General features: G+C 39.4%; 1 protein-coding gene and 1 non-coding gene across 2 annotated transcripts; both read right to left on the bottom strand.

Moving 5' to 3' along the window:
• Positions 1-2,476: 2,476 nt before the first annotated feature.
• Positions 2,477-25,803, bottom strand: LOC146476648 (forkhead-associated domain-containing protein 1-like). The gene is made up of 19 exons (XM_085114253.1): positions 25,648-25,803; positions 25,129-25,369; positions 20,558-20,668; positions 20,035-20,154; positions 19,586-19,700; positions 17,428-17,638; positions 14,696-14,975; positions 13,368-13,487; positions 11,675-11,813; positions 10,702-10,826; positions 10,025-10,129; positions 9,410-9,529; positions 8,231-8,331; positions 4,845-4,896; positions 4,437-4,550; positions 3,954-4,034; positions 3,596-3,667; positions 3,394-3,462; positions 2,477-3,114 (listed from the first exon to the last, which is right to left on the bottom strand). The coding sequence occupies exons 1-19, from the start codon at positions 25,698-25,700 to the stop codon at positions 3,055-3,057; spliced, it is 2,289 nt and encodes a 762-aa protein (XP_084970379.1). The 5' UTR covers positions 25,701-25,803; the 3' UTR covers positions 2,477-3,054.
• Positions 25,804-25,831: 28 nt separating this feature from the next.
• On the bottom strand, positions 25,832-25,904 carry Trnat-agu (transfer RNA threonine (anticodon AGU)). The gene has a single exon. It is a non-coding gene; the product is annotated as a tRNA-Thr (tRNA).
• Between the last annotated feature and the right edge of the window lie 1,085 nt (positions 25,905-26,989).

The raw sequence follows: 26,989 nt of genomic DNA, 5'->3' as shown, positions 1-26,989 counted from the left end.
TCAGTTGCTCCAACACAATTCAAAATCTATTGTAGTTTGTGCACGGTCAGGGCTAAAAATGCTAACATATAACAATTTTATCAGGCTTCATAATCATCGCTTTTATCAACTAAGCTTATACGGCATATTCGTCCCTCCAAAAATTATTTTTGCAATGCTACGAAAGTTTGATACAACATTTTGGCAAGGAAAATTCAAGAGGCGGCTTATGCCCACTGAAGCAAGCAGATAAACCACTGTCCCAGGTGCTTAAATTGTGACGTCACAAAGATTACCTTTCTGATTGGTTGCTTTTTTGTCAGAGGTGAATAAACGTTCTCAAACTCATTAATAATTCATCAAGAGAAAACAAAGAAAATCACTACCGTGATCGTGGTTTGGATATGTGATCCTAATTACCATAAAATTTTGCCAACTTTAACCTTGAATTTCTTCAAGAATTATTGATCATTTGAGCAGCCATATCAAGCACTCAAAAGTGTGTTTCATCAGATATCCGAACACCTCGAAGTCGTTTAAAAAAACTCGGCTGCGTCTCGTTTTTTCAACCTACTTCTCAGTGTTTGGATGTCTGATGAAACACTCTTCCTCGTGTTTGATATATTACATCAAAACACTTGTTTGTAACGCAAAACGTTGGATGAAAATGATCCATGTAGTATATAATACACGAGGAAGGGTGTTTCTTCAAGTATTCAAACACTACATCAGTCCCTTGTTCTTTTAGGGGTAGTAAAGCGAGTAAACCACGCAACCCAACCGGAAAACTGCCTCCCGCGAGGACACGCGTCTACGGAAGCAACTTTCCCGCTCCCTCGCGTGGTTCCCTCGTTTTACTATTCGTAACTGAAGATAGGGGACTGCTCGTTATATAAGTGGGTTGAAGAAACGAGGAAGAAACGCAGCCGAGTTTTTCTTAGACATACTTCGGCTTGAAAATCGGATGAAACACTCTTTCGAGTGTTTGATATAGCTTCTTGACCATTAAAAATTATTGGAGAAATTTAAAGCAGAAGTTCACCAATTGTTATGATAATTAAGATCACATTTCCAAATTTCCTTCAAGGTAGTGATTTTCGTCGTTTTTGTTTCCTGTTATGAGTTTATTAATGAATTTTGGTGTTAATTTTGTGAAATGTGTGCGCATGACGATTCGTCATAATATGGAAACTAAGTTTTCTGTTGCTGTGTTTGACAGTTGCTATAATGATTAACAACGGTAGGAAAAGTGTATCTACAGATTTGGTTTGTCTTTTTTTCTGTGTTTTGATCTCATCTGATTATTTTTCCTATATTTGCTCCTTTAATGTAACATCAAACTTTATGAAAATGATGTATCATTCACTAATGACACAGGCAAACTCGAAAAAAGAAATCCCGAGTGCTCCTATCAGGAGTCGAACCTAAGACCTTCCGATTACTAGTTCCGATGCTCTACCACTGAGCTACAGGAGACTTATGAGACAATATGATCAATCAAGATTGCAGTTATTTGTTAAGATTGGTGATACTGTATCCATCTATGAATCTATTATTTGTGGAATACCCTTAGGGTCAACCTTTGGCCCACTATTATTTCCTGCTTTATATTAATGACTTGCCAAACTATTCTGACAAACTATCTTTTAGACATGTGCCACAGCACGAAATAGAACGAGATTTGTTAGACTTTAACACACGCCGTAAAGTTGTCATTTTCCATTCAATTTTTTTCTTCTTGTTAATCTGTATATTTATATATATTTATACTTTTTATTTTGTTTCATTTTTTCTTTTTTTTTCTTTTTTTTTTAATTTGTTATTTTATTTTGTCATCCGCATTTTTCCATCCGCCATCCGCATCCGCCATCCGCAGCCATCCGGTCCTCCTTTTACAGATACCCAGAAAAACCCAGCAATTATCGAGATGGATGGAAAAAATGTGGCAACGCGAACGCCCTTGCAAATGGTGTTCCTCCAGATGACTCATTCGTGCCAATCAAATGTACTGAAATTGCTGCACACTTGACATTTTCTGTGCTTTGCACATTCTTTTGGTTGCGATACAGACTATAGTATAAGCTCTGTTTGCTTTTTCCAATGGAAAATCATGTTAACCTAAACGTTTAAGTCCAATGTACATCACCCCAGTGGCACAAGGCTTTTAAAAACGGAGTTTTTAATTTGATCAAAGTGAGTTAATTTTTGCGGCGTTTTATTTTGCGGGTTTTCTTTTTTTCTGCGGATTGAAGCGAATCCGCAAAAAATAAGAACCCGCAAAATTTTCATGCTACACGGTATATTGTTTATTTCATCTGCAATATTAAGTGGAAGCAGACATATACACAAATATTAAGCTTAAAAGTCAAATAAAGTGTCTTTATTTATATTTACAGTCAAATCCTTTTATTGCGGATACCCTCGGGACCGCGAGGTAGTGTTCTTAAGAGCGAGAGTCCGTAATAGCAAAATTTATTTCAGTCAAACGAGGAGTTAAAACATTTTTTTATCATTTATTAAACCAGGAGGATAAGAGCATATCATGATGTCTTACCAAAGTTGCATTAAAAATGTATTACAGTCGTCAAAAAAAAAAATGGGTTTGAACGAATTGTTACCGCTCGGTAACAATTCGCCTTAAATAAAAAAAAAAACATCTGCTCAATACAATAAGAATCACAAGCAGCTGCATTTCCTTAAAGTGGCTTTTTGCAATCTTCTCGCAATCTACTTGTCAGTTTGTACTCAGCTTGTGACCTTAACGTTCTCCGAAACCCTTTTATTCTAGCAAATTGACTGGAATATTTATCTCGGCTTCACTTCTAGCCTGAGACCATAACATACACAAGATATTTACACTACACGAATCCCAACTTTTCGTCATTATTGGGTATTCTAATTATATACATAAAGTCTATTTACATTTTCTTAACACATATATCTACTGAGAGTCAAGAAGTGAGAATGTCAGAGATCTGGAAACCGATTAAGCCATGCACTGTCACGTAGAAGACCATATTTAGTGTTTGGAAAATAAAAAACCACTGTCGACTATGGAATACTGAGATATAGTGACTATTCGTCATAATCCAAAAGGGCACTGTCTTCACTGTGGGTACTGCGAGAAGTTAAATTCTGAAACAAGGAAGAAAGGACGTTACAAGACTGAAATGACTCAATTGAGTATGTGGACTAAAACGGTTTGAAACAAAAGAAAACTCTGGCAATCCCTTCGCAAAAATACACACATGTGAAAAAATGTCTTAAAAACGGTTTATACATTATTAGTGTACATAGCCTGACTTGTCGCCAGTCTCCGCACCCTTGTCATGTCCGCATCCTACGACAGAGACGAATGCTGGGGACGAGTCAGGCCAGTTACAGGATAGCAACACAGGACAGCTTTCCACTTACTCTACTGGACTCGAGAAGCTGTAACTTGACCGCGGTCTCGTTTAGTTCCCGATCAGCGGACATTAATTCCTATAACGAATTTAATTAGGAATAATTAACTGCTGTAAATCCGAAGCACGCGTTGATGGAAACTAGTTGTATGAAACTGTAGGTCAGGTTTAATCATTGAAAGTAAACTTCTGAATTATGTTAGGCATTTTACCTTTTTGAGTGACTCTATCTCGTAGTTTTTCCGTTTAAGTTTCTCTGCTGCCTTCTTCTTTTTAAGTTCGTCCTGTAAAACGAAAAGAACACAAGCCGGTTATGGAAACATACGAATTTATTTTAACATTTCGTAGTTGAAGTAAAAAGCTATTTAAATGTACGGAAGACCATCAAAGTTAGGTACGCCCAACTCGAGTAGGAAAGAAAAAGAGAAGAAAAAGACTTCTTTTAGGCAAGATTCAGAAACTGTTCGACATGGCTACATAGCTTTGATGGAAACCTTTCATCCACATTTCAGATATATTCATTTTAAACTAAAAACCACTGCTATTATTTGATGCGACAAACTCTCTTACCTTGTATTTCGTGTGCTCGTCCATGTAACAGCTGTGTGTTGGTTTCTTTGTATCTCGCTCGTTCATGTCCATGGCGAATTTCTGTTCGTATTAATTAAAATGTTAAAATGTAGGTATTGGTTTGCAGCCAAACCTCCTTGCTAATCAAAGAGCCAACAATCTCAACTTTTCGTCACCCACGGAATCTTCATCTAACCTAAGACACGCAATCAGTTCTCCAGTTTCCCTGAACTAGACAATCTTTCGCAGTTTTGCAAATAAATGTATTTCGTTACTCTAGCAAATGCAGATATCTAGCAATCAAGCTCAAAATTCTTGTGAGATACGCGGCGAACATGAACCACATAAGACAGCACACAAACAAATGCCTAGCAACGTAGCTCAAGTTTTCTACAACCTTGTCGGCGCCGAATACTGTCTGGCAATAGTTGATCTCATCTTGTTCCTTAATTTCATAATTGGTTCCTTCAAATCTAACAATACCTTTCTTTCCTTTAAGCAGACATTCAGCCTCCGTTGTTGATCCAACTCTTCTCTTAATCTGCTCATTGATGCTCTTAGGTAGGCAATTTCCTCTTGGCGATTTCGAACATCCATCTGTATGAAATGAAACAACGCAATGAGACAGGGAGCCAGGCGTAGACTTGCTTCTCCATGCACACTTGTAGTTATAAAACGTTTTTCTATTTATGTGGTCAGTAAAACAAAACTAAAATCACCACGTGCGGCACACATAGCAAACGTAAACAACGGGCAAGCGGTAACTTTAAGCAGCACTTTTTGATACTTGCGGGTAGTTAAAAATATTACAACGCCTCACACTTGTGTATTACGAAACAGAATTCTTTGCATTGAGATAAAAAGAAGAGGAAAAGAAACACTGAGACAAACCTTTAGTCCTGTCGCTTCAGCCGTTTTCTGTCCTGCCACGGTCTCGCTATCTCTAAAATCAGAAGGGAAAGCGTTTTCAGTGTGGCATTGAAATAACGGCAATGCACATAACAAGAAATGACCTGAAACATTTTTTTATTTTCACCGTTACCACCATTTTTAACCAATAATTATTACTTGGGCGTCCTGTGGATCCCAAGTATAAAAAGATTCGGTTTTCAAAAGCGCAATCGGGCTCTAATGCACCTGCGCAAAGTGTGGGGCAAGGTTGAGCTGTTACTGCATCTGTCGATGGATTACGAACATTAAACAATTAACGTTTTGTTAAATGGTATGGGTGCGTAGGGGGGGGGGGGGGGGGACTCTCATATGAAAGGGGCGGGGATGCTCGTCGTCTCGCTTAGGGGTGTAAATTTCGGATTTTGGTCTCACTTAGGGTGTTCTGGACAAAACGCCATTATATTTAGCCGTTAAGGTCTCGTTTAGGGTCGCACGCGAAGAAATATAAAAATATATAGTTGTCTGTGTTTTATAATGGTCTCTTTTAAGGGTCAAAAAAAAGCTTGGGCCACGCCCAGATTGGTCTCCTTTAGGGGTTTTTATTCAAAATTTCGGACGAGCATCCCCGCCCCTTTCATATGAGAGTCCCCCCCCCCCCCCCCGGGGTGCGTAGTAATATTCATAAACATTGCTGGTAATATTTCTTGACTTCCGAGTGCCGGTGTTCATTTTAAGGGAAGTAAAGGATGATTTTAGTCGTTGCGAAATGTGGCGCGTCATGTGATTGAGCCAAGTTATGGACGAAATTAAAATCTACGGTGTTGTCTAGCTGGGCGACATGTTAAATGCGGCAATGAGACTTGACACCGCAAGGGAAATATTTTCATCTCTTTGTTTTGTTGGCAGAGATCAGATGACTACGTGACTATGTTTATCCTTCATTTGCTGCTCGCGTGTTTCAGTTTCTCAAAATAATTGAGTAGTTTTGCGTTAGTATCAAAAGTTAGAATTATTTTGCACTATTCTCGTCTATGTACTCATTTTTTCAAAAAAAAAAAAAAAAAAAAAAAAGCATAAACGCGAACCTCGCGTTTGCCAACTGCGATCCTAAAAATACGCTTTGTACTTGTTGTACTTTCCCGGGTTTTCCCTTGGATTGATCGATTGATCGTTTTGAAATATTTTAGCGTTGTTAATCAAAAGAAAATGATGGCTATTTCTGAAGAAAGTTGGGAACGAGCGTTTAGAGTATTTTAGTGCGATGAATAAACAACTCGTTATTTATTTGAAGAGTATTGCGTGATTGCTGAATAGGAAAATGTCCAATCAGAGAGCGCGTTAGAAATTAAACCAATTAGAAATGGTGACAAATATCACTGCAAACCGGCGGGATACCAGAACAAGCTATTTGGAGCCGTTTCGCAGACGGACTATGCCAGGGATTGTATAGACTGTCTATCCTATAGACTGCGCTAAAGTGTCAAGAAATGTCGTCTAGGACGCTCATTCCACATAAAAATATACGTGTACGCCGTTCGCGGTGGACTTACACTGAAAGATGTTGAGCGTTACCGGAACGGGTCGGTTCACGAACTCAAAAAAAAGGAAGGAAATTAAAGAGACATCCAATGACATCAAATGCACTAAATGAGCAACCGGAATGTGAGGAAACTACGGGTAGAATGGACAAATGTTTGAGTACAGACATTTGCAAAAATTTTAATTTTGTAAGGATTTGCACAGCTGGTGATCAAAAGCGAGAAAAACAAGAAGCTGCCAGTGACTGCGGTGTTTACTGAAAGGGGCAGATTTTCAACTAACGAAAACGAAAAGATATTACTCTATTTTCGTACCTCTTGTGGTAAAAAAAGTGATTTTTCTGATTGTCTTGTTTAGAAAAGTAAGTGTCCAAATACACGCTTTATTATTGCGCGTTACCTTTTTCCTATAATCGTGTATTTTGGCACGATCCACATGTGCGAAGTTCGGGATTGTGCATCATCAGCAGAATCTGTTGTAATTGTCTGATGTTTTGACAATGTTTGTGAGTGATGTGCTAAGAGAGAACTGTGCAGGTAACCGAACCTAGTCTACCAAAGGAAAATGGTGTTCCAGTGAAAATAAACGTATATTAATCGAGATCTCGTCAAGCGAAGTTTCGTTTTAACAATTTAATAATCGTGTTGGATTTCACGAGTCACTCGATGTGTTTCGATGTGATCATGCGCCCAGTAGAATACCAGTGAAAAAGCTGAAACGTCTTTCCAGAAAGCGCGGAAAATAAGGGTATTTTGTGGAAAGGTATTGCCCAAAATACTCCTTTGTCGTCAAAAATTCGTTAGATGCACAAATGGTTATAGCCTGTGAACAGGCTCCCAAGTGGGGTATAGGGCGAAAACAAAAATTGGAAAGCCGGGCGAGCGGAGCGCGGTCTTCGCCCTATACCCAACTTGGGAGCCAGTTCACAGGCTAAAATGGTTACAAAACCCGACATGTTTAGTAACTTGCTTGGCTTTATTCATCCATTGCGTGTCAATTCCGGTTTTCGTTTATCGCAAATATTATAAAGTGACACATTAGACTCCCAGGAAGTGTTTTATCGTTCACCTGTCATCAAAAAAACGTGCATGCTCAAATACGCCTAATACAACGACCCGGGGGGGGGGGGGGGGGGAAGTACTCCCCCATATGGGCTATACGGGGACGCGCCGCTGGATAGGGTATGGTTTTTGGCCCCGCTGCCCTGAACAGGGTATATAATTTCAAGCAAGTCTGGACCCGTCCTAGACAGGGTATGGCTGCAAGACTGTTTAGAGAGGTCAGAGAGGTTTGTCTGTATTTGTGTTAGTGAACAATGCTTCACGTGAATTAAGTTTCCACCTAAGGTTCACCGCTGTGAATGGAAATTTTGGGATTTTACGCCATCACCTCTAGGTAATGTATTATTTTATCTGTTGTGACTTGGTGTTCGCGTTTCAATGCGTGGAACATCGAGTCCGGTAAGTGACAGTGGACCTTTAAATGTAATTACTATTGCCAATAAACACTTGTGCAAAGCAAATGCTAGATGTTGTCCTTTGTCTTAAATAGGGTCTTAAAATAGAGGGCGTTGTCCTATACAGGGTAGGTATTTAAGGCTATTGTCATCCCAAACAGGGTCGGGGTTTCAAAACCCCAGCGGCACCCCCATACCCAAACACGGGTCAAATAGCCCCCCCCCCCCCCCCCTCTCCCGGGACCATGACGCCCAAGTATACGCTTCAATAGCATCTTGTTGCCTTTAAAATTAGTCTCTAGAGAAGAAGCACTGAAGGTTACAAGAGTCCCTGGAAAGGACGGAAATAGATAACAATTAGATACCAGCAAAGAATAACTCATTTACAAACCGAAGATGAAGCAAGTCGTCCTCATAAGAACCAAGAAGCTGAATTTTCCTTTCCATTCGCTCATACATCTGCTGAACTTTAGAAACCATCAGTTCCACGGCCTGGAATTTAAAGGATAGTAAATGAAAGGGAGAAAACAACCGCTAACACAATCTTTTAGAAAAACAAATTCAATCACAGAAAAGAATCCAAAAGATCAACCAATAACACTTCAACACTCATGAACAGCAGCACAGCAGTCGCTGACTCGGAATGGCAAAGATCCTAACGAAGCCAAGCGGAATACACATTTTGCCCCTTCATTATCAGGAAATGCGCGAAAATATTGGTCCATAAAATTAATGTATAACCAGTTTAACTAGGAAATGAAACATTTCAATTTGCGGCAGAGTCATTAAGGAATTCTGCATCAAAAAGAAGATTCGTTAAGGCCAATTAAAATAGCGTTTTATCGAAAACAGCATTCTTAAGTGCGAATGAAGATTCATTAACGTAGGGTTAAATTTCCATTGCGCAAATAAAATTTCAATTACATAAGATATTTTGTTTCGTGGTTTCTGACTAATTTTCCAATGGATTTATATGGATGCTTAATTCGAAAACGATTCTGTACATGTGCAAACTGGTTTCGGACCGTTTTGCAGTAACGGAGCACAGAGAAACCGTATCCCAAATGAGCATCGTGAAACGATAGTTGGGGCGTTTGAAGCTCCCCGCGAGAAGAGGAGAAACGTGAACACGTTGTGCAGCGTGGTTGAGGTTTATGCAGACTTACATACCACGATGTTTGAACGGGGAGTTGATTGAAGGAAAGAGCTGAAACTTGCTTGATTGTTACGCTGACTGCATCTCTGTTGTAATGAATTTTTTTTCTCGTTAAAGAACATTAAGAAACGTCTAATGTTTGTTCATTCTCTTAAAAGTTTGTTATTTTCATTAGATTGAACTGATATTCGCATTAATGAATGTTCTTCTATTTAAAATGCCTTATTGATGACGCCGAAAATTAAAACGTTCGTCTCTTTTCACACAATGATACACATTCGCTTTAATGATTTAATTTTAAACACTAATGAAAATTTATTTCCTGATAATGAAGGGCAAAAGTTGTAATACAGCCTCTTCGGCCCAACGTGCGAAATACACACACAGCCAACACAGAAACCCAGCTGCAAGTACCTTTGTCCTGTCTAATTCCAGTCTCTCTCGTTCCTCCACAGGAAGGTGAGCCATTGAGCGACAGCCTGGCACCGGGTCTATTTCAAGCAGTGCTCCGAGTGTGCGAGTCAGCTTTAGATACTATGGCATGATAACAAGACATGAAAACAACAATAGATAACACTCAAACGACTTACGGTAAGTACTCGTTGATATACATAGAAGATGTGGAAATCAAAGACACAGCTACAGTAGTGTCGTTAGATTTCAGCCGCTTACTTGAAACACCTCTGGTCAGGTACTCGGCGTGTTTCGCACTGCTCGCGATAGCCGTGCGGTCTGTGTTTTTGTCACATCCCTCCCCCACTCCCTTTTCTCCTCGAAGGGACTCAGTTGTAAAGAAACGTCCTTGAGAAGAAAGGTTTCGGCATTTTAGCAAGAAACAAACTTAAATGAAGTCTAACTTAGTCCATTGTTAACCACCATCTGAAGAACTATGTATCTGTTTATAAGTGGGTAATTTAAAGAAGACAAATGTCTGTCTCCTCCTTGCTATATGCTTTGTTGACACTGTTTACAGTAGACCACCTTTACTTATTCGAGTTGGCCCATTTGAGAAAATTCTTGCAAACTAACCGTCTTTTCACTCAGGTCTAAGGCTTCTTTTGTTTGGCGATGAGCGCCTTTTTCCACCTCAGTCTCAGCTAAGCTGGAAGAAGCTTGCTCGCGACGAACTCTCAGCTGTCGAGAAAACACCATGGAATGCGCATTTTGTAAAATATCATATAAAAAGTTGGTGGCTTACAGAGAATCTTATTGCAAGATCGTTGTACCACACGTCGACATCGTGTTCGTGTGACAAAGACGACGGAGTGAAATAAACTTTGATCCCTCGGAATCACAAAATAAAAACCCTCTTCCAATGGGGACTTACGATTAGCTTTCCGAAAAGTTCGGCTTCAAAAGTATTATAATCACCCTTTCTACCCCATGAAGCTGCAGGGGCTTGGCACCAAGACGAGGGTAACACGACTGGAATATTACGCCACCAGACAATAGCTCACACAGCACATGTTCTCTTAAAATAGTAAATTACCGATAAATTACTTTTGACCGAAACCGAAAATTCTTTGCTGATTTAATTTCTCTACAAATTCTCCGATCGTCTAATTCTCCTAATTCACACTGGTTCCAGGCCCTTTTTTGTGTTATTGCAGTTTTAATTCCCATAGCCTTTTTTATTACCCTCGTGTATTAAGTCTCGTCACACGATCTTTTATCAATGAATGAATTGCGTGACCACCAAAGCTCACCTCGGCATGCATCTCTCCCTCGCTCTTGTGGTAGTCTTCCTCTTGCGAAGCTAGCTTTGCTCTCAGTTCACTGACTTCTTTCTTTAGAGCCACGATCTGCTGCAGAGCTTGTTCATGGTTTGGAACTATGAAGAAAGAAAAAAAACATAATGACATTACCTATCTAATAACTAGAACTAATCTTCGTTACATTTGACCTCTCCCTTCACAGTAATTAGCGATTTCACGGTAAAGTGAAGGTGGTTAGTGGTGGATATCTGACAGTATTCACCGACATTGAGGTGAATAATAGTTTAAAGTATGTACGGAACCAGTGGACAGCCAGTGCCAATTCCTTAGTTAATTTCTGAGAAATTGGCGAACAATTCGCGCGCAAAAGCCAGGACTGTGGCGACAGGTGAATAGCAAACACTATCCAGAGTCAGGGTGGTTTGGGATATACAATCTTTACTGATTTAACCAGTCACTGGTGTCCAGATGGTCCCTTGAACCGTTGTTTAATTACAACGGCAAATATGGGAGCGTTAGAAGTATTAGGTCGTATTACACTTGAAGGAAGAGTGAGAGCCCAGGGCATTCTTAATTAACATGTTCTTGCATCCTTGTTTGGAGAACACAATGCAACAAGGTCCTAAAAGCTGTCAAACTTGATAGGATTATCAATATGTAATTTTAATAGGGGATTCTTTCTGACAGGAAACTTTAACCACGTCAAAATTTTCTCGAACTTTTCAAAATGTTTACAACATTCGACGTCGAGAAAACATATCGCTAATCTAAAATAAAAAAAAGTTTAGCAAATTGTCCAAATTAACAAAAAAAATTGGCCTTCCAAAAACTTTGAAAATCCCAGTTAAATCACCACATTCTCCTCTTGCCATCTTGTTTGTTGAATAGACCTCATTCCAAAATGGCTACTATTTTAATGCTCCTTTGTTGGTATAAGGTTTATGGAAGCACTGTTTTAACTTACGTGGTGGTTTTAATTGTTCGAGTGTTTTTGTTCGCCCTCTGAGTTCCGCCAGAGCTTCCTTTTGTCTCGCTATCACCAGCTCATGTCGTTCTCCTCGGCACCTCAGACCCACGGCATGAAGCTCACTTGTCTTGAGATTCTACAACAAACAAAAGCCGCACGTCCTGTCAAGGGAGGGCGAGAGATAGGATCATGAACAGGACATAATTATCCTGTGCTTCGTGCTGACGGCTGTTAAATTCTTTCTTTCCTTTCCTGTTTTCAAAATACGAGAAACCCGGGGGTGGGTACTCCCAAAAAAATTGGGTAGGGGTGTCTGGCCCGCTTCCCAAATCCCTTACCCTATTTATGACCAAAATCTGCGATTTTCCCTACCCTATTTATGACTTGACCAAAAATTTGATACCCTATTTTTTTTGTTGTTGCTGGTGTTATTTAGCCTGCGTAGCAGGCGTTAAACGGGGGAGAGGAAGGAAAAGCGCGGATGAAAGGAGGGGGGCATGATGAAGAAGTAGCTTCCTCTAAAAAAGACGAATTCAAGACTAAAGTACCAAAATTGATACCCTGTTTATTACCAAAACGGCTGAAAAACCATACCCTTTGGGTCCGCACATACCTATATAGCCCATATAAGGGAGTACCCCCCCCCCCCCCGGGACAAGAAATAACAAAGGCAAATAACTATTAAAGGGGAAGTATCATGGGGTTTTTGATATCTTTTGTTAAAAATGATGAAATAAGACCTTCAATCACCTGCCAAATAATTCTAGAATGACGAGAGGAACGAAATCAACTCAATTCTTGAAAGAAACAACTCGTGATCTGTTCTAGCGCATTTTGGAAACAAAAATGCGAGAACTTGAAAAACATTAGCCTAATATTTTTCAAGTTTCAATCCGAACCGGCCTACTCTGTCTCTGGCCAGAGGCACTAATCGACAGTTTTATTGCACTGGGGTGATAATTTTTAGCAAACTTGACAATTATTTCGTTGTTTCTGCTGACAGTCAAACATTTTTGGGTTTTGAAATGACAGCAAATTTTCGTGATACTTCCCCTTTTAAACGAGAAATTAACCAAGATGGTGCATATGCTTCAAACCGACACAAACACTTGGAAGAAAACAATCCGTCTACTGTACTTGTGAGCTTGTCTAATATAATGGACGCAAACGTGCTCTAACGGGAAAATACCCCGAACGATTTATTTAGAAGCTTTATTGAGGAAGAACACAAACACAAACGCTCTTTGTTAGTTATTATTCTGATGTGCAGCATCACACAGCATGTACCTACAAGGTGCGTGACAAACTATAGTTACAGACTGATACGAGAAACTTCAAAGTAACCACAGAAACGAGAAATTTTAAACGAATTATGATTACAGCGATTACAATCTACTCATTAAAATGATGCCCCAAAACTAAAACGTTCCCAACTTAAGCGTTTACACTCAACCAGCATAACCTGGTAACCTTGACGCACGACAGGGAAGGTGAAACATTGTTTACAAAGCCAGACACTTTTTTTTAATAAGCAAGGTAAGTAAAATCACTGTATATATAAACAACAGAATAGGATCACGTTCTCGGTTGCTGCAATGTAGTTATTTACGCCGCAACAAACTTTCTGTTTTACATGTAAACTAACCAGCAAATATAAACATTGAGTGACGTAACAGCTACGTATCGTTACCTCTTTCTCGATCATTTTGAGCTTTTCCTCTTGTTTGTCAATCTGGGTGGCTAGTTGTTCTTTGTACTCAACCAGTTCAGTTCCTTTCTTGACTGTGTCTCGCTTTTGCTTGACTAAAGTCTGTCGGCAATACGACGTTTACACACAGTATTGTAATTGTACGGTACGCAATTGCAAAGGAGCACGGGAAGATTACAACACCAGGGGTTTGAAGATTTGTAACTAACGCACATGCGCACAGATGTCTCAAATTTCCTGAAGTCTGTCAAGTCAGTGCACAGGATACTATTATATAAATTTTCGACAAGGAACCGAAGAATCACAGAAATTTAAAAGTCATCTCCCTCACAAACTGGTTTTAAGATCCGATCTTTTGGTTCTTTGTCCTTTTGTGAAATGCTGTTAAAAGGGTCTAGGGAGGGGAGGGCTGAACAGACAGATCAGTGGTAATTGGTAAAGCTAGGGTGGGGAAAATTCTCTAATGCGTAAGGGTGATAACTCGGTTCAGGTATATAAGTTCTAACTATAACATCCTACGTGAGAAAGAGTGACCCCATCCAAATAAGTCCCATGTATTAGCCGAGGTAGAGGTGGATGTGATGGATATTTACCAAGCGATGAAGCGGCGAGATAAATACCAACCACTATTTAGAAGTACTTTCAAATGGACTGTTTATTATGCTGTACAAGGCAACTCTATCTTTTGTACCATTCAAATGAAAGCTATTGAGGAGTACTTTCCTGTGGTACTGTTTATTACGCTACACAAAGTCTTATAGAGTGTTTCCATTCACGTGACTACCGGCCATATTGGTTTACTGAAACAAAAGAAAGTATTTGCATAAAAATGGAGTTCAATTCCCAGAGGTTTAGTTGGGGACACCAACATGGCGGCCATTTCTTTGTTTTGGGACACCAACATGGCCGCCGTGACGTCATGTGAAAACACTCTATAAGTCTAAAGTGTGACTGTTCTTTTTTATGACAAAAGTTTGTTTTCAGTATGAAACCTCGAATATTCTTGGTAGCAAAATGATCACAACCGAAGCTGATCATGCCGATCAACTTTAAACAAAGTTTTCAGCTATAATTCGGCTGTCAGGATTCATGATCAGTGAATGGTGAAGACAATTCCAGCATAAATGAGTCCATTGCATAGATACGTACTCCCCTGAAATGTATAGATTTTTAACTGTAGCCTTGACACTCGATTCATCAGCTATGGTTCCCCTGTCATAATTCGCCGGTCTGGAATTGCTAATGTTAAAAAAATGGTAATGGAAATTCACAGATTCTTTTCTATATGAATGTCCGGGCCTGGTTCATACCTTGTGTTGTTCCGTGAGTCTGTCTTCACGGGAATTAATCTCCTTTTGTTGTTCATCAACCAGGGCGGATAACTGCTCCAATTGTTTTCTCTGCTCCTCAAGCTCAGTGTCTTGTTCTTGGATTCTCTCCTCATACTGCTCGAGTTTTTGTTTTTGTTTATCACTCAACTCGCCCGTCATGTCAGACATGCGTGCTGCCGCCCCTGCAAGATCCCGCCTTAAGGCTTGTACCACGTCTCCTTGACTCTCCGCTTCCTTTTTAGCCTGAGCTGCTTCCCTCCTGTGGGAACGATCAACGTGCTTACCTTACACCTTCTTCAATTCTTGAAAAATTAAATTAATTTCTATCAGCTAGCGAATCCTTTTTGGGTCACTTGTTTATTTACTTCTTATTTAACTTTTATTTTAGTCAATTTGTAAACACCAAATTTAATTGTATTTAGTTTAGTATAGCCATACCTACCCGCCTCGACTAGCTTCAGCTATTTGCGGGTAGGTATATAACCAGCTTGTAACTGAAGGTTTTAATAAAGTGTTGTTGTTGTTGTACTTTTTGTATACGACCAAGTTTTCCTCGAAGCGTCTGCATTTGACAAGTTTTATGTTCTCGTTTGTTCCACAAAATTTGTCTTGTTTTTGCTTAAAGTGTCCCCTTGTTTGAAAACTGGCGTTCCGGTTTTTTAAACTTGTTAGCCTTGACACATGAACAAGTTAAACTTGTCAAAAACTTTGTCAACGAAACCTTGCTCTTTTTGGAAGAAACCAAGTTATTTGCTTAGTAAAAGAATATTACTGCTTGGAATGGTATATGGTTGCACCAGAAAGGACTAACAGGTTATCTCGCAAAGAGAAACCCATGCACTTGCCGACTGGCGACAGAGAGCACAAAAATGTTCACTCCGGTTGATCCTTGGACCTCTTCAAGTTGCCTGGTCGGGGTAGAGGGAATTTTTTTAGGGTTGCAAGTGAATATCTGTCCTCGGAAACATCGAAACGTTTAAGATGACTTATTTATACATAAAAATGAACGACTTCTCCGTTGATGACATTACTGGTTCCGATCTCCTATGTTGCTGTCGGTTTACATACATTTTTTTCTCGCTATATCGTCTTTTGTGCTAAATTCAAGTTAAAAAGTTGAACTCCAAAGAACCTGAAAGAATTCGATGTTGTTGGACACAAAATGAAGAAACCAACTTAATGTAGAAATGGCGTGCTTAGCCAATTAAATCAGGGGCGAGTATTTTCGGACTGAGTAATTTTGCCCTCGATGAAATTAAGAAAAATGCCTTCTGTTACAACAAATCAGCATTCAGTAATTTTGCCCTCTTAGTTATAAACATTGTAATTGTTATTGTTGGTACGCAGCTTGTTGCATATGTACTAAAAATAAAACTCCAGAAAGGATGAGGGATTTATAAGGTTATTACGTTGATACGATAAGAAGACTCTTTTTAGCTGACTAGATTCTTTGAAAACATTCTGGACATTGGCCAGCAAGAGATATATCAATGCATGGCCGAATTCGTATAGTGAAGACAACGGTCAATTTCAAAGTTAACTTTTGTCTGTAGTGTGTTGAACAAACCAGCCAAATTCAGAGTAGGAGTCAATAAACTGATTTTCGACTTCTTATGAAAGTACAAAATCCCCCCCCCCCCCCAAAAAAAAAATGTAAAAAAAAATACACCTTGATAAAAGAAAAGAAGAATGGTGACCTCAATATGATCGACCGTACGCTGTTTGTTAAGGCACTAAAAATACATGGGTAAGACGTCTCTGTGAGGAAGGTTATTCCTTTACTTCTGCTCTCTAGTGTGGGTGGAGCACATCTGTTTTATTGTAATTACAACGTTAAATATTTCAACAGAAATGAAAGACTCCTACATTCTATAAAGATATAACTCTTCATCGACAGGAGCTAAAAAGTACGATTCCTAAAACAAAGAAAGGTGCTCTTGATCAATGTATCAGGAACAATAGGTTTGTAGTGATCAATATTGCTTCCGTGTATTGTCAATTATTGGCACCAAGCTGGTGTCAATAAACTGTCCTGTCTTGTCGACGAAAACGAAAATCTATTTATCACATTTAAAGAGTTCTTACAAAAGTTTAGGATAAAGTGTAACTTTCTACAGTATTTTGGCATCATTTCTGCAATACCAGCCAAGTGTAAAAATTTTTAAAAGAAGGATATCAAACAAGCACGATTAATTTACTGGCCATTGATAAAATCAATACACAGATTACTAATTGATAAGCAAGACTTCTGTCTCCCAACGACAGAGAAAAAACCCATGGAATACGGGTTCAGTGAAAACGAACGTCAGAAAATTTATTCTCTACCTTTTCTCGTAACAAAAGAAACCAAACTTTCAATATTTCAGTCCAAAATTATTCACAACTTACTTTATACAATGCTATTTCATGTAAAATAAAAATATGGTCAAGAGTAGAAGAGCAACAGCGAACTTCTCACGTGTCAAAAAAACCTTTACTAAACCCTGTGGGCTTCTTCAGTACAAGGCTTCGCAATATTAAAAATACTTGGAATAGTGCGAAGCCTTGAACTGAAGAAGCCCGCAGGGCGAAACGTTTAGTAAAGGTTATTTTTTACACGTGAGAAGTTCGCTATTGCTCTTCTATTCTACTCTGCCCTACACGTACTTCATACAGTATGGTCCATAAGGTGACCCTGTAGCCGGTGTCACACATTACAGTGTATTAGTTACCTTAGCAATAGCACAAGTTGCTCAAGTTTATAGATGTCTGACTGTAACGTCGCTTCCACGCTTGTCTGGGGCACGGTCTCCGTCTCTACTGATCTTGTCTGTGGTTTAGGATCTTTCCTGGGGGACTGGGGCCTTGAAGAGGACATAGGCTCTTTCTTCGGGGAGGGGGGTCGGGACGATTCCTTGCGCGAAGAAGATGGTCGATTCCTGCCTGTAAAGAGGAAACGAAAAATAATTTTTACAAAGACGAAGTTTTAGTATTGATACAATCGATTTCATTCAGGACTATAAAAGCAAATTAACGTTTGAGAAGCAGGAAGGTTTCGCTAAGATTCAATACATAAATTGCGGAAACTTTCGATTGAGTTCGTGATATCGCTTCTGATGAATCATTTAATCGAAAATCGACACGTAATGTTAACAAATCTTAAATAAACCTCTCCTGCAGGCCTCATTTTTTACTTGAACCTCAGTTATTAAGGACTATTTATTTGTATATCACACCCTAGAAACAAATTGGTAAAGAAGAAAAACTTGAAATAATTTAACTTAAACTATGAGTAAACAAAAGCACAGAGAACCTATTTCAGCAGAGCCAGTAGTAGTTACGGTGCGTGATTTAATATCGGTGGAATGATTTAACTGTCGAGAAAGTTCAACTGAGGATGTTTAACATAAAAAGAAAAGTCGTGCACAAGAAAGGCTTCAGTTTACGAATGGAAAACGTCGACAACAAAAGAACAACTATTAATCTGCCTTTTAGGTTTTCTGTGTTCATAAGGAAGATAGAAAAAAAATACTCGTTGGTATCAATATAATGACCAAAAGACATGCTCCTACTTACAAAAAGCCGTCGCTAACTACTACTTATGGACTGTTAGAGGTCAGCGAGAAATAACGACAGATTAACTCATTTCTCATCACTGCTGCGCCCAATGATCAATTGCGAGGCTTTATTTAGCAGCGCCAGTTAATTAAATTTAGCATACGGCAAAGACAGCTCAAAATAAACCCGCTATAAATAATCCTAAACAGGTCCATTATATCCCAGTAGCCCTTGGGAGTTTCCATTCTCTTCGTGTCAAAGGATGGATTAATGTGTGTTGAACAAATGATTATTTTAAGCAGTAGTTAGTCATTAGCAAAAGTGAGAAACCGAATCCTTCTAACACAAAAATAAGTAGAAAAGGGCAAGTCCAAAAAAATTGACATTTCAAGGTACTTTTTTCGTGTTCGGACAATTATCAGCAACGTTATAGAAAATATGCTGGCTAACTCGGAGCGAAAATAGTTTCCTTGGAAACAACAATACAGTAATTTACTAATGGCTCTCCGTAATCTCGCTCGCTCCAGGACTTACTTTGAAAATAGCGCGTGTTCGCCGCCAAATGAAAAAATGAGACTACTTTTTCCGAAGGTTGTCATACAACTATTTCGCAGCCTCGAGTCTACGCGAGAAGACCAAAAGGTAGTATTTGTTGATGTGAATCTTTCGGGTGTAGTTTCACGGTTGGCAGTGCCATAGGAAGGCAGGGAACACCACAAACATTTGCCGGTTCTGTGATTTATTTTCTCTTGGGGTGAGCCATAGAGGAGTTAAAGTAAATGTTATAAATTTACCTATATCACCTGACTGTCTTGTCGGTCTTTCCGACTTTTTAACCGATTTTTTATTGAACGCTGTCAAGTAAAAGATATAAACCATGAATGAGAAGACCTAACAGTTTTCTGGGAACTGTTTGACCTATTAGCTTTCGGCTTTCTTTTTGCTAGACAATAAAAGCAGGTGCGGATTTTAAGGCTTAAAATTTGCATATTTCTCGCGGGCGATAGGAGAATACGATATATGCACATGCTTATTGGATCGCCAACAGGTCGCATCGTACACACTTTGCACGGGAGAAGTTTTTTTTTTCAATCGAGTATATGCGTGGAGCCGTATTAAGCTTGTGAATGTTAGCCTAAAGATGTTACATGTTTTATCAAATCTTTTTTATCGCCTTTAAAGCTTGGAAGGTTGCGATCGGATTAACCAGTCTCTGGACTGTGTTCAGATGCAAAAGCTGGTACCCAGTGGGAGTGGGGTCAGTATGAAATTGTGTTATTCTGTTTTTGTCCTTTAGCTGTTAATCCTTGTTATAACTAACACTCCACTCACCAGAGGTTTGTTTGGCGTACATTGCTTCCTGCTCCAATTGTTTATTTTGTCTGGTTAGTCTCAACAGCCTTTCTTCCATTGCTACTATAGTGACGGCATGTTGTCGAGTTTGCTCCTACAAGAAGCAGCAAACAAATATGTGTTATTAAACCTTTGGCTTGGAGCTACCCCACGAAGTTGGATTGGATTTCTACCCCAAAGGACAAAACCCATTTTTTTTTATGACATCAAATGTTGTGCAGCTTATTTAGCAGAGCACATAGCGTTCTCAGTCGTTGGGGGGCAAGGACACGGCGTGGCCTTTTGACAAGCGCACTGCACTCGTCGTCCAAAGGCCCCGGGTAAGACCTCCTTCTCCCACAAGTATGCCATTCTTGTATCACTGGACAGTTTTTGTGGGTAATTTATTAGAACCGAAATATCGTATTGAAGATAAAAAGCGAAGTTACCTTGAAGGAAGCAACTTCATCTTCTTTGTAATTCTTGAGTTCTTCCTTCTCACGTTCAGCACAGGTTAGCTGTTCTTTATAAGCTGTGGATTGCTCTTGAAGCTGTGTTCTCAAGTAATTCTGAAACGAAAATACGCAACTGCATTAACGCTTGCAACTCCAAGAGTTTACGTTGTTCTTATATTCGTCCTTTCTCGACTCCGCTTGGTCTAAAATCTCAGGTGTCGAAGACATTGACCACAGCTGTATAAACAACCGAAATTCTTCCCTTTCCATAAATGCCTGGTAAAACTCGAAAAAGGTTTGGAAGAGAGCGCGACCTCAAGAGGCTTTATGCATTCCCCAAATCTCCCACAACAAAGAAAAAGCTTCCTTCTTTTAAAACAAATGGTGGATTTCTAAATCGTTACTCAAGACATTTTGAATGTCTTTGTGACTTGTCCGAACTAAAACAATTTCTCGACAGACAAATGTAAAATGATATCAGTTCAGAGAAAGTAACGTTATAGCACCTTTACGGTACCTCAGTTTCTTTAGCTCGCTGTAATCCATCTTTGGCTTGTTCGTACTGAGACTTGGCTGTTGATAAGGCAACACGGTGATTCTCTAACTCCCTCTGTCGATCGTTTAGTATCTGCAGACAAAACCAAGTAAAGTTCAGCAGGTATGTCGTATCCATTATTGGTTGTTTGCTCTTTTTAACAGATGCAACAAGTTGATGCAAGAGAGCCCAACATTGTTGAATCCAACATGTTGCAGTCGCTTGGCCACCATGTCGTACGATGCTACATGATGTTGGATGACGTTCAACGAAGTTTGATTTCCGTCAAACATCGTCCTCAACATCGTCCAACATTTCTTTTGTTTTCAGGTGTGAACAACAATGTCGTATTCGTTTGGCCACCTTGTTCAATATTGTTGAACGCGCGCATGCCCACTATGCTGACTTTGTGGGTATCTGTATCCATGGCGATGATTTAATGTTTATATTTGCTCCGCGCGTTGCCGAGTGAGTGTTGAAGTTACAGTGTGGCGAACGCACAAAGTTTTGAATCTCTCAACGACGAAAACTTAAACACAAGCGATCTCTCTTCAAATAGGAAAAGAAAAGGCAAAGGAGTAAGTGAGATGGGAGAGAGCGAGAAGATGGTCCGACGCGTAGGTCAATCGGTCTCGCGCCCTTTTTTGGTCAAACCAACATGGCGCGGGTTTGTTTCTAAGGATTCTGGGTAGATTTTGGTCCCAGACCCTTGAGTCCAAGTGTTGCATTTATTTGGCCAGCTCGTTCAACACTGACTTGGACTTGTCAAAAGAATCAAGCATCTTCTACCATTACACGCTCGGTTGACACTTTATCATGATTCTCTAATACTTCCTCTTTTTGATTACGGTGACATTATTTGGGGTGACAAAACAATGCTACGTTAATGAACGATCTTCAAATCCTACAAAACAAGGCAGCCAAAATCATTCTTGACAAGGCTAAATATTCTTCCGCGACAAATGCTCTTGAGATCTTAAAATGGAAGCGTTTAGATCAAAGACGACACATGCATCGATGTGTTTTTAACTCGTGAATGCGCGCATGTGCAATGAACGAGTTATAGCAATGCGGACTTTTGGCTTGGTTGGTTGGTTAGTTCTGTCGTTAACTTTCGGGCATGCGCAGTGAATGAGTTTTAAATTCAATTAGTGGGAAAAACACGCGAAAAGTTTTTGTTCACGGCGCATCAGGATATTCTTATTCAGTCTGAAGAGAATAATTTGACGATCATTTAGTGCAATAATGGAGATTTTTCGTTAAATCTGAGCAAAGTTATAAGTTCTTTCAGTTTTTCAGAAAGTCCGGGGTCGTAAACCCAATTAGTGAATAAAAAAAAAAAAAAAAAAAAAACAAGGAAATTTTTTTCACGACGCATCAGAATAATCGTATTCAAACTGTAGACAATAATTTGACAATCATTTTAGTGTAAGAATGGAGATTTTTCGTTGAATCTGGGCAGAATTATAGGTTTTTCGTTTTTTCCACAAAGTGCGGTGTCTTTTAAGAATTTAAAAATAGTTTAATTTAAAAACAATTTAATTGAACAATAATTGAATTTAAAAATTCAATTAGTAAAGTGTCGGCAAGACCCTGGAATAAACGAGACGCTTTTTAGAGCGTTTACGTGGCATGCGTTGATGTATGTTTAGCACTAGTGGCCTTATTTATTGTAGGCCTCACCGATTTTTTAACCTATCCTCCCTTCGCGATTGAACTAATTGAATAGTTTTAGTCAGAAAGATTGCGTGATATTGCGTTGCGCTACTTGAAATTTGAAAATGTCTTCACCAGAAAGAACCACCCTTAACTGAAAAGTTCACTGCTAATCATAACTTTTTGCATACATGAAAACTCGACATCTTTCATCATATTTTTGCTTCTCATACAAACGTATTACGTCAAGTAGATTAGTTTGCTAAAAAAAAAATTAGTTTGGCTGTCAGTTTTCACGCAAAAGCGGCAAGTGCCATGTCACGCATCAGTGACGTCGTAAACAAAATTATGCAAATTTCTGGTGAAATGAACATTTTTAGATCTTGTCAGCTTTCATGTAATATTTCAAAAACGAGCGCGAGTGTTTCATCGGGGTTTCCAAACACGAGAAAACTGATGAAAGCACGAGGCCGTAGGCCGAGTGCTTTTATTGTTTTCGAGTGTTTGGAAACCCCGATGAAACACGAAGCACGAGTTTTTGAAATTGCTTCTCAATCGTGCATCAGTAACCAAGAACAATGAAAAAATTCTCACTGATTTTGGCATCGTACGCGGAATATAAATTACTCTTTTTAGTGTTGTTTTTCAGTAATTATTGGCCTTTGTTGTCAAATACTTTAGCAGTGTCACAAGTCCCTGAAGACCGTCATTGTTTAAAGCGGAACACATATACATCCCTTGATCTCAATTCGGTCATTCTTAATAAGATATGGCGTTGTCACGTTTTCGGGAAGCTTCAGTACATCAGTGTTGAACGAGCTGGCCAAATAAATCAAAACGCGGTACCCAAGTCCACTCAGAACAAAAAAAACATGGGCTTATGGAATATTCGAGGAGTGGGAAAGGCAGCGTCTGGTAAAAGTACCCATTGTCGAGGTCGTTGGTTTATTCAAAAACTACGATTTTCATCAAGTTGAGTCGTTGGAAAGACCTCTGGTGGAGATGAGTGCGTTGTCTGTGAATTATTGGCTTACGAAATTTGTCCAAGAGATCGCAAAGCCCTCAAAAGAACGTTACCCTCCGAGAACCTTGTACGGCATTGTTGCTGGTATTCGTCGCTTTCTCGCAGAGAGGAAACCGGGTGAGGATATAAATCCACTGAGTACATCTGACAAGAGGTATGACTTGGTGATTTCGCATAGTGTTTAAATTACGCAGTTAAAGTTCTTTGTAGTACTACAATGAGTTTCGTTTCTATTTCCTAGGTTTGTTATTTTCCGAACAGCGCTTGATGCTGAAATAAAGGACGCAACGAGGGCAGGAGTCGCTCAGTTTGTTTTGGACATTCTGTAAATTTCTTTGAGTATTAATAAAGCTTGCCAATTCATGTTGGTGTTGTGGCATTAATATTTAAATTAGGATAAATCCTCCATCAGTGGGGTTTGACATTTTATCAAGCTCTTGGGTTTGATATTTCATCAAAGTATAGGGGAAAAGCCTCTGTCCAGTGTTTCATCAGGGTTTCTAAACACACACATGTGGCCAAATTGGCGTATCCTGATTGGTTTATAAATTGATGAATTATTAATGAGTTTGAGAAAGAGGTTTCAAAGGGAAAAATGTTTCATTTTCGCAATTTACATCTGGTAATTTATGGGAAAGGAAAAGGACGCGGTCGAGAAATTTTCATCAACTGTTTAATACATACCGTGTAGAATTTATTGAAATGCATGTGAACCATGAACGCAACTGAATAACTTTCTTACCGGAGTACAGGATCAAAACCTTTTTGGTACGTTCATTGAATAATGAAGCATAATACAGACAACTAGCTTTCATTGAAATAATTCTTATTTAGGAAGAGTCAGTCATATTTCAAGTTATTTTTACCTAAAGATTGCGTGGACTGAACTCCAAAGGAAAAATTTCACGCATTTATGTCGGGCGTGAAATGTAATGCGACACTTTGTTCAACAGATTTCCCTTTGTGAGATCAGCTTGAGCAAAGTTATAAGTTTTTTTCGTTTTTCCACAAAGTGCGGTGTCTTAAATTCAATTAGTGAAGTGTCAGCATGAACTTTGAATAATTAAAAAAACAAAACACGTGATAATTTTTTAACCGGCGCACTGATCAGAATAACCTTATTCAATGAATAGGGAATAAGTTTACAATCATTTCTATAGTACAAAAATGGTTATTTCTCGTTACATAATCGGCCAAAGATATAATTTCTTTTAGCTTTCAAGGAAGTGTCCGTAGGCGTCTTAATTTCAATTATTGATGTGTTATCTGCATTCACGAGTTGACTCACAGGAGCCTTTGATTACTTTTAGGTGCTTGAATGACATCATTGACTTTGATTTTAATTTTAAGCATAACACTGCCTCTCATTATTATAATAAACGCCAGTGTAACAAACTGCATCTTCCAGCTCCCAAAACAACCTGGGGAAAACAAGGCATTGTACTTTCATTTTTCGCCTTAGATGGGAGGTTGGAAAGATTAAATAACTTACCATTTAATGCCGTCAAACTAAACTTCGTTACCATTTTTGTATTTTTTGTAACAGCCGCCTCGTTTATCGAAATAATTTCCTTTTAAGTGCCGGAGGCGAAACGGGAAGCCATCATGTTTCTCTTCGGCTGCTCGGAGACGAATAGTACTTGGCTAATCACCTCCGAGCTAGCCAATCAGCGCGCGCGAATGACACTATTCACTTGTGTGGTATATACTTAAGAATAAATAAGCCCCTTCCGGTTTTCTGGTATATAGGATGATAAAACCCTTGGCTGAAAGATTCTTCTGAAAATTACACAACTGCCCCCCAAGCTCTGCTTCTCGACGAACCGTACAATGTTTAGACAATCTTTTCTTCTTTTGCTATGTTCTTGCTTACCTGCTGTAACTGGGTGACACTGCCGTGTTGTGACTCCATTATTTTTCTTTCCGCATCCACAGCGGCTTGTATCCGCTCTCGTTCCTTTTGTTTAAATTCCTGCATCATCAAATGCTGTTTCTCCTCGTCCTCCGACCTTACTTCAGCCACAGCCCTGGAAATGTGTTTCTCCTCCTCTCGCTTCATGTCTTCTCGTAATTTCAACAAAACGTCTTGATGGGTTTCCTCCATTTCTGCAATCCTACAACATTGAAAAGCAGAAATTTACACGTTTCCAATGCTTAATCATGATTGAGAAAGAAAGGGACATACAGAAAGTCAGAAAGACGTTGTTGAGACCACATGGAACCATGCAAGTCATAAACATCCTAATGCCACCTATTTTCTTTCTCTTGTGAAAATCACTCTTTTCACCAACCTTGGTGTTTTATATCTTTTTAATACCACTGACAACACTCCAGGGAAAAAAACAAAGCCAGAGCAAAACCAAACACAAAACAACAACAACAACAAACTCACTTTCCTTTCAGCTTCCGACATTCCTCCTTTTGGTCCCTTAATTGTCGACACATATCCTCCACGCTGACTGAGGTCTCTAAAACAATGCAAAGAAAACAACACCGTCTTCAATAATAACTGGGAACTCTTGGAAGAGAGAGGGTCTACTCACTGGGTTCACGGTGGGCTCATGGAGAGTAAAATTCGTCCTGAGTGGGATTTGAACCCACGTCCCCCCGCATACTAGTCGGGTGTGATAACCACTACACCACCAGGACAACCACGCTGGCAACGCAGCAATCGAAGGTGTGATTAACGTGGTCTGGGGATGTGGGCCTCCCGGGGAATTTTTCTTTCAAGGTGACAGGGTATTGGAAGCCTACAACTCCATTTGCAGCCCATCTAAGGATCAAGTTAATGATGCACGACACAGAAGGCCAACTTAGTAGATTACAAGGGAGGATCCACCCCAAATAATCATACTTTTGAATAAATGTTTGAAAGAAAATTCGTCCTGAGTGGGAATTGGACCCACGCCCCCCCCCCCCCCCCCCCCCCCGCGCATACTAGTCGGGTGTGATAACCACTACACCACCAGGACAACCACGCTGGCAACGCAGTAACCCACTCCGCGTCCCCCTGGATACTAGTCTAACCACTGCACCATCACGACAACCCTGCTGGCATCAGAGCAATCAGTGAGGTAACTGGTTTGCTACGGGGTTCCCCGGCGTTTAAACATTCAGGAACAGGACATACATCGGATCATCCGAGGATGATTCATAGGCTACCAGCAAATAATATTTAAATACTGTGAGTGAAGAAGCTGGAAATCCAACGATGTAGTCACAAGTTAGTAGGATCCAAAGGATACACAACGCTTTGCTTCACAAATATTAAATAGTAGAATGAAGAAATAGCGACAGCGAACTACTAACTGATATTTTTTGAATGAAAAAACTATATATATATATATATATATATATATATATATATATATAAGAAGATATAAAGATATAAAGAAGAGACAAAATTCTCTGTTACTCCGAGTTTCGTGCTCACGCACTCATCAGACAGTATTTAATGGAGAATAAACCTGTCAAGTTATATATATACACGCGTCTATTGATTACAAAAAGCAGGGCAGTGCGGTTCTAATTATAATCAGGTGTGAGGAAAAGCTAATAGAGTGTCAATTGTTCCTGAGGTAAAACTTGTTTTCGTGGCGGCACTTGGAAATCAGTTCTGATCTTTTGTTTAGGATACTGTCGGGGTTTGCAGTAATGATCATTAGTTTCTCTGTTAGGCATAGGTCGCATCGTTTAGAAATGTTGTTGTAGGGTCTTGCACGGCTGATTATAGT

The sequence above is a fragment of the Pavona decussata genome, unplaced genomic scaffold (assembly GCF_977016875.1).
Source record: "Pavona decussata unplaced genomic scaffold, jaPavDecu1.1 SCAFFOLD_75, whole genome shotgun sequence".
NCBI lineage: Eukaryota > Metazoa > Cnidaria > Anthozoa > Scleractinia > Agariciidae > Pavona > Pavona decussata.
This window is presented reverse-complemented; position numbering and strand designations above follow the sequence as displayed.

Coding starts and splice junctions, on each gene's coding strand:
- LOC146476648 (XM_085114253.1), bottom strand. CDS start 25,700: ATGTGTCGACAATTAAGGGACCAAAAGGAGGAATGTCGGAAGCTGAAA. Junction 17,639..19,585: donor GTACGCCAAACAAACCTCTG/GTGAGTGGAGTG, acceptor TCCTCTTTACAG/GCAGGAATCGACCATCTTCT. Junction 13,488..14,695: donor GACTCACGGAACAACACAAG/GTATGAACCAGG, acceptor TATTGCCGACAG/ACTTTAGTCAAGCAAAAGCG.